The 8,239-nt window shown below is 38.8% G+C and overlaps 1 protein-coding gene across 1 annotated transcript; it reads right to left on the bottom strand.

Moving 5' to 3' along the window:
* Positions 1-213: 213 nt before the first annotated feature.
* LOC116408269 (probable serine/threonine-protein kinase DDB_G0277449) lies at positions 214-8,239 on the bottom strand. Its single transcript, XM_031895077.1, has 16 exons — positions 8,164-8,239; positions 7,608-7,634; positions 7,225-7,501; positions 6,361-6,428; positions 6,110-6,191; positions 5,692-5,966; positions 4,805-4,844; positions 4,612-4,700; positions 4,365-4,471; positions 4,172-4,247; positions 4,000-4,091; positions 3,261-3,437; positions 3,009-3,071; positions 2,260-2,336; positions 1,452-1,594; positions 214-1,168 (listed from the first exon to the last, which is right to left on the bottom strand). The coding sequence occupies exons 1-16, from the start codon at positions 8,224-8,226 to the stop codon at positions 968-970; spliced, it is 1,857 nt and encodes a 618-aa protein (XP_031750937.1). The 5' UTR covers positions 8,227-8,239; the 3' UTR covers positions 214-967.

An 8,239-nucleotide genomic window follows, 5' to 3' on the forward strand; every position in this document is an offset into this window, starting at 1 on the left:
TAATGGTTCAACAGCCAAAGGGAAAAAGGCCAAGCAGAGAGCCAAACAGAAATTGAGGAGGAAAAGGAGACAAATGGAAACTAAGAAAACATTCTCCATATATAACATCATTTATAATACTTTTTTATTTTAATATATTTTATATCACATTTTTGTATAATATACAATATATTTTATATTGATATTACATTAAATACATAATAAAAACCCAGGTAGGCCCAGTCCAGCTGGGCCCTTCACCACCAGGCTCATCCTGACGGCAGTGGTGGGTACATGGCTGGTCTCGCTGGGGGGGTAGCCCAGTCTTCAGCGTCTTTCTCTATAGTCTGACTAGTGGCATTCCAGTCTGACTAGTGGCATGCCAGTCTGATTAGTGGCATTCCAGTCTGACTAGTGGCATTCCAGTCAGACTAGTGGCATGCCAGTCCTCCATCCTCCATCCAGTCCTCCATCCTCTATCCTTTGTCTCCCCAAGCATATCTTGTTCATCAGTGTATCCTCATCATCATTATGAGGAGTCTTCTGGCAACATATCAAATCCTATAAAGGCCTTTTGTGTAAAATGGGAAATCCTACTCGTGCAGTTGTGGGGGGTTACAATAGCCCCATCATTTCCAGCTTTGCTCTGCACGATATCTTGGCTCGGGACGAATGGAGCGCGAATCTGCTTGGCCATGAGCGCGTTCCACATTATTGGCTACAAATACAAAAACATGATCATTTACCTTCTACTGAATATTGAATACTTTGTTGCTAAATAATGAGAGCAATAGGAAACTATCCCGCACAGACACCCACTATAATATATTCTCTGCCTCCCAGTTATGACTGGGGAAATCTGCCCCATTGCGCCATAACATTGCCCTGAAACATGTCTATAAAGATCAACTTACATTGAAGAAGCTAAAATTCATCACTTCTTCACCATCATTTCTTAGAGATCCGAGCCGATATTCAGGGTCTTTCTCTAAAAGCTACACAAACAAACATTATAGTTATGATTATGGTTACACAAAGGCCCATAGTCCAGCCCAAAAGTCAGCAATATCACTGGGCAACTCACCTCTTTTATTATCACTCTAGTTCCACCATCCAGGCCGGCTGGGTATTCTGGTTCTTTATTGAGAATACTATCAAGCAAGACCTCCTTATTTCCGTGGAAGGGCATCTGTGGCATTAGAAAGATATCTCATTAGCAACCCAAACATTCTGAGAAAAGGATAATAGTGCTACAGAGGGGCAATGGGTTTTATTAGTGATGATCTAATAAGAATGTGGCTAGGGCATTAATGCTGAACAATTTAGGAGGTAAGGGATATTTCACTGGGGAGACATTGTCATTGACCAGACTGAGATATTTATAATGTTATTCTCTGCAATAGAATAAGGTGATGAAATAGACAATCATTCTCAGCCCTTATGGAATCTACTCATGGATGCTTTCTACTCACCTTGCCGACGGCCATTTCATAGATGATTACACCTAAAGACCACCAGTCCACGGTTCTTTTGTAGCCCTCTCCTGTAAACATTTCAGGGGCACAGTAATTTATAGTTCCACATGGGTAGGGCATAACATCTCTGAAGTCAATTCCTGTAGAACAAGTGACACTGTGTTAGATCAACTGGGATTTTGTATTGAATGTGCAGGTAACATCTAGAGGCCTCAGGAGAAGGGAGTCCCCTTACGGGATTGTTCACCTATAATAACTTTTAGTATGACATAGAGAGTGCTATTCTGAGACAATTTGCAATCAGTGTTTGTATTGTTTTATTTGTATTTTTTTTTTTTTTTTTTTTTAGCTTTTGGTTCAACAGGTTGGTAGGGTCAAATTTAACCTAGCAACCAGGCAATGATTTGAAAGCCAGTAATATGAATAGGGGAGAGCCTAAATAGAAAGATAAATAATAAAAAGTAACAATAACAGTATTGTAGCCTCACAGAGCAATAGTTAACCCCTATTTAAAACCTAGGGAGAGTCAGAAAAAGAAGGCAAATAATTCAAAAACTATACAAAATAAAAAATGAAGACCAATTGAAAATCTGCTACAAATGGGCTATTCTACAACATACTAAAAGTTAATTTGAGGGCGAACGACCCCTTTAATACTAAACTTGATAAACACTTTGGTTTTCATGAGCTAAAAGCTAACCTAGCTTTGCATTCAGAGTAAAATACCATATAGTACAAGCCTTGCCCTGGTAAAATGCTTGGATCAGTCCCTTATATGTTTTACACTTAGACCAGGATGACTTACCTGCTTTGCACAGTCCAAAATCTGCAAGTTGTGCATATCCGGCACTGTCTATAACAATATTGTCAGGCTTTAAATCTCTGCAATAAAGGAAATAAAATGATCAGTACAGTTACTGGTTTCTCACCAGATGCAACAGAGAATGGCCAGTCCCAATAAAGGTGGCCATACACGCACCGATATTATCGTACGAAACCTCGTTTCGTACGATAATCGGTGCGTGTATGGCATGTCGGCGAGTCGAAGCTGCCGATATCGGACGACTCGCCGATCGGACAAGTTTGAAAATTTTGATCGGGTGCCATAGAAGGCGCCTGACCAAAATTCTCCCTTCAGAGCTGAATCGGCAGAAGGAGGTAGAAATCCTATTGTTTCTACCTCCTTACCTGCCGATTCAGCCCTGAATGGTGTGTGGCGGATCTTACGATGTTTCGTGCGACCGATGGTCGTACGAAACATCGTCAGATCGCCACGTGTATGGCCACCTTAACCCATACGGTATAGACTGTGTCCATTATCAGCCCAGTGTTATCAGTTATCAGTTAGGCTTATGTTAAACAGTGTATAAGGCACCAGTGTGTTTGTAGATGAAAGAGTTCTGTCTTTGTTGAGTCCAATCTGATTTATAAAAAGAGGGTATTTTTCCCCTTTAACATCTCCCAGAATATGAATGTAGTAAAATACCAACAGTCCCCTGGTCACATTCAGCCACTCTGTATATAAATCATTTAAACTCTCTCTCTAGTATTTACCTGTGGACGATTCGGTTCTCATGTAAAAACTTAATTCCAAGTACAATGCAGGCTGAATAAAATCTGCAAAGAAAAAACAAAAGAAATCTCAGTATTGGAGCCATTTTGGCTGTAAAGAGCCACATTTTACTGCCATAGTTTAAAAATAGAGGAAGAACCTATAGGTTCTATTTATGCCCCCCCCCCCAGTGGTTGGGTCACTGCCAAATTATAAGTGGGGTGCAAAGCCATAACTTGCCCAATAATACTTACAAAGTGCTTGTATGGGGGAGGGCTCCGTTGCCCAAGTGGGAAGCCAAACTGCCCCCAGCAGCAAACTCCATCGCTATGTACACGTGATGTTCTCTCTGGAAAGCGCAGACCAAACTAACCAGGAAAGGGTTTCTGGAGTTTCTCGACAATCTTAAAATGTCCCTTTCCAGGAAAAGGCTGAAAAAAAAGGCAACCAGCAAGGAGCAAGTTACAAAAGTGATTCCAATAATGGTTTTTATGGCTGATTTACTAACATAGGTGCAAAACTGCATCCATATAAGGGCTCTGGCACACGGAGAGATTAGTCACCCGCGACAAATCTCCCTTGTCACGGGCGACTAATCTCCCCGAACTACCATCCCACCGGCGAAAATGTAAGTCGCCGGTGGGATGGCACACGCTGCGCCGGCGATTTCGGCAAATTGCTGAAAATTCCTGCGCGAGGCAACTTCGGTGATTTGCCGAAATCGTCTGCGCAGCGTGTGCCATCCCACCGGCAACTTACATTTTCGCTGGTGGGATAGTAGTTCGGGGAGATTAGTCGCCCGTGACAAGGGAGATTTGTCGCGGGCGACTAATCTCCCCGTGTGCCAGAGCCCTAAACCAATCAAGAATTTGTTTTCATCAGAAAAATTAAAAGCAACTAAATGATTGGTAAATACGAGCAACTGAACCAATGTAGTTCAGGCCCTGTGCAACTAATGCAGCCCTATATGTAAAAAATACAACATTTACTAACCTTTCTGTCATTTGATTGCAACAGATTTGTAGCTTTTCCATCATTTTAATGGCAACCTTTTTCCCTGTCTTCTTATGTTCTGCCATAAAGACCTGAAAGGAGAGCGAGTCAATAAAGCTTCTCTGAATTTTCCAATAAACAGTCCGATCTTAATTATGGATCAGTAACTCACCTTTCCAAAATTTCCTTGGCCAAGCCATTTGTGGAACTGGAAATCCTCAATAGGGATCATAGAGGTCTGCTGATAACTGAAAGAAATAAAGAAGAATATAAAGTTTGGCCTTGTATCATTGTATCACTGAAGGCAATTACACTAAATACTGAGGGCCAATAATGTTTTATACTAAAGTTTTAGCTTTACTTACACAGGTTGCTGATATCCATATGCACCTTCAGTCTCCAGTCTCTCTGCCAAAACCCCTCCCTGGGGGGGTCGGACTAAATCCATAGAATTTTGTGGAGCCCGAGGAAGCTAAAGGGCAAAAAGAGACTCTGTTAATTCAGATGCATTGTGGGAAAAGGTCAATTCAGACTGGAAGTAATTCTATTATATAAATATTCTTATAGTCTCACCATTATGTTGTAGCTAGTAATTTGCTATTAGGTACTTACATTAAGTTTAACAGAACTTATTTCTTTCTCTGACTCTCTCTCTGAAATAACAGATCCACCTGCCAGACTGTTTGCTGGTACAGGACATCCTGAAAAATTAAAAGAAATATTATAATCCCCCCTACACTGGGTTCTATAGAGTATGGGTTTGTGTAATGTATAATATAAACAATAAACCACACATATACTGTACCTGAAGGCGTCTTTTGCTCATATAGGCTTCTCCTTGAATCCTGTAAAGATAAAATCATAGTATTTAGGGCAAAAGAGTGTCTATCACATTACATATTAGATACAGGTTTGCAGTGTCTGATGGCAAAGCATTTCTATTGTACAGGTATGGGACCTGCTATCCAGAATGTGCAGGACCTAGGGTTTTCCACATAAGGGTTCTTTCTGTAATTTGGATCTCTACTAAAAAACATTTAAACATTAATTAATCCCAATAGGGGTAATTATATCTTATTTGGGATCAAGTACAGGTACTGTTTTATTATTACAGAGAAAAGGGAATCATTTAACCATTAAATAAACCCAATAGGGCTGTTCTGCCCCCAATAAGGGGTAATTATATCTTAGTTGGGATCAAGTACAGGTATTGTTTTATTATTACAGAGAAAAGGGAATCATTTAACCATTAAATAAACCCAATAGGTCTGTTCTGCCCCAATTAGGGGTAATTATATCTTAGTTGGGATCAAGTACAGGTACTGTTTTATTATTACAGAGAAAATGGAATCATTTAACCATTAAATAAACCCAATAGGGCTGTTCTACCACCAATAAGGGGTAATTATATCTTAGTTGGGATCAAGTACAGGTACTGTTTTATTATTACAGAGAAAAGGGAATAATTTAACCATTAAATAAACCCAATAGGGCTGTTCTACCATCAATAAGGGGTAATTATATCTTAGTTGGGATCAAGTACAGGTACTGTTTTATTATTATAGGGAAAAAGAAAATCATTTTTAAAATTTAAAATTATTTTACTATAATAGAGTGTATGGGAGATGGCCTTTCTGTAATTCTGAGCTTTCTGGATAACGGGTTTCCATATATAATAGACATTATACTTACAGTTGAGCAATAGAAATCACTGTCTGTTCTTTTATCTGACATTTGTGGAAGATCCGATAATGCTGAGACATTCCCACTAGTCATATTCATCTCTTCTACCAGATGGTCAGACTGTAATTCCGAGGTCTTTCCATTCTCTTCTTCTGACTCTTCTGATAGATTCTCAGTCTGTGATACAGTTTCACTTCCTGAAGTCGTTATTGATATTGATGTACTTTCACTGCCCGGGGAAGCCATAAGGAAACATCTTCCAGACATTAGAGGCTTAGGCTCATCTACAAGGAATCAAAATATAGTAAGTAACATTCATTAGATAGATATAAAATTGAGAGTTTGTGCCACATAAGGTATAGGGTATAGGGATTTATGTCCATTTATATAAGCATAATAAAAACCAGCAATCCATCCTATATTGTACCTGAAAATGTCTTGGCTTCTTGTACTGCAATTAGTATTGCCCCAGGGCTTGGTTCAATCATGATGGGATCATCTGTAAAGCTCTGTAAAGAGAAATATATAAAGATCAGCTGAATATGGAGGAAGACAGAGCCTGATTCACATAGAGAATATCAGTGAAGCTACATGGGGAAGATCAGGGAGAGAGGTCTAATCAAAGTAATTCACACCCTTTACTGTTTCAATAAGAGAAATGAAGTTAAAGGTACTTACAGAATTAGATCCCATAGAGGCACTAGTAGAGGCATCTGAAGGGAACACAACCGCTTCAGTATCTGTGCCTGCAAAAATCAAACAGAAATATATGTATAATGAGCATTATGTTCTTCTCAGGTACAAGTAACGTTGGCCCAGGTAATGTTAGAACAGAATGGCTAAATACATCATACACAGAAGAGGGTGGTTTGATCCTGCCCAGGGTTTTAACAATGCACAAAACACTTTATACTAATATAATTGTATTTAGCTATGTGATTTTATTCACCTATTTATTTATATACTGAGCTTACAATAGCTGGTTAATCAGGTGTACTCACACAGCTTTATTGTCTAGGCCTGACATGTGTGTAGCAGCAACAATAATTAACTAATTGGATGGTAGCATGCAGGTTTGGAAATATATATATATATATATATACAGGTATGGGACCTGCTATCCAGAATATTTAGGACCTGGGGTTTTCCAGATAAGGAATCTTTCGGTTATTTGGCTCTCCATACTTTAAACATTAATTGAACCCAATGGGATTATTCCAATAAGGATTAATTTATATCTTAGTTGGGATCAAGTAAAAGGTTCTGTTTTATTATTAATTATTTAATTAAAATGGAGTCTATGGGAGATAGCCATTCTGTAATTCGGAGCTCTATGGATACCGGGTTTCCGGATAACGGATCCCATACTTTTATAAGACAGGGCAGCTGAGTGCATATGTAACACTATATTCTATGTGCAGAAACAAAGGGGCCGTTATAGTGTTACTGGGCAGGGTGCATGTAGCTTTGGGCTGGGGATATATTGGGGTTACACACAGTATAACTAAACTGAAGGAGAGAGGAATTGTATAAAGAATGTACCTGGAGGATTCTCAGCTTCATCTTCTGATGAGCTTGACACTGCTTCTTTCTCTATGACCTCTCCATGGTCAGAATCATCTTCAGTGTCCTCAGCAATCACATTGAGAAGATATTTGCTTTCTATTATAGTTTCCTCCACTCTTTCTTTCACGCTTTCTACTTGCGTTTCTATCACATTTTCAATAGGTTCTTCTCTCTCAGTACGTGCTTCTGAAAGTCTCACCTGTGGCACTTGGAAAAGGTGCACAGGGGTAGGCACGTAAATGTTCTCTGGTTCCTAAATGTAAAAAAATATATATATTGTTGTTAAAAATATCTAAAAATGCATTAAGGTGAAATAATAAGACAAAAAGAGAAAAAAAGGCGCCCTAGGGCTGACTCACAGTCGCCTCGGAGATTAAAGGTTGAACCTGTAAATAAAAGGTAAAAAATGGGTGTTAGTAGGAAATCATTCCTTACACTGTTTGTATATCTCAGCAACCAAACTCTCCTACAGATATTCAGCTAGATCCCAATGTCTATTGGCTTTCATACGAACCAATGAGCAATCGCAAAACCCTGTGTAGGCTGAGACCCCCCAGCTTATGTCCCTCCCTCTTTACTTAGGGGGGATTTATCAATGGCTGAGTTTAATCTTATTTCTCAACGTAATTTTTTTGAGCTTAAAAAAACTCAAATTTGAATTATGGTTTAAAAACTTGAATGTCTGGTATTTATTAAGTGCAAAAAAACCCATGGGCAAAGTCAGGCCGTATTCTCAAACTCAAATTTTTTGAGTTATTAGAGCTCATAAATTCTAGATATTTCAGTTTTTTATTCAATATTAATAAATAAGTGGCCATTTGATATTCGATTTAGAAAAACAAACTCAAATTCACAAACTCGAAAACTGATAAATCAGCCCATTAATGTTATAGAGAGAAGTCTCGGCAGCCTTACCTTGTTCTTCTTTCGAAACAAATTGCGAATTCTTTGAACACATTTATTAATTCTTTTAAACATAGTTGAAATTCCT

Source organism: Xenopus tropicalis, chromosome 1 (genome assembly GCF_000004195.4).
Source record: "Xenopus tropicalis strain Nigerian chromosome 1, UCB_Xtro_10.0, whole genome shotgun sequence".
Classification (NCBI taxonomy): domain Eukaryota; kingdom Metazoa; phylum Chordata; class Amphibia; order Anura; family Pipidae; genus Xenopus; species Xenopus tropicalis.

Bases quoted from the DNA above. Each gene is read 5' to 3' on its own strand.
- LOC116408269 (XM_031895077.1), bottom strand. From the start codon at position 8,226: ATGTTTAAAAGAATTAATAAATGTGTTCAAAGAATTCGCAATTTGTTT. The intron at 6,192-6,360 runs GTAAGTACCTTT...TTCTCTTTACAG, and splicing joins CCTCTATGGGATCTAATTCT to AGCTTTACAGATGATCCCAT. The intron at 1,169-1,451 runs GTGAGTAGAAAG...CTAATGCCACAG, and splicing joins ATGAAATGGCCGTCGGCAAG to ATGCCCTTCCACGGAAATAA.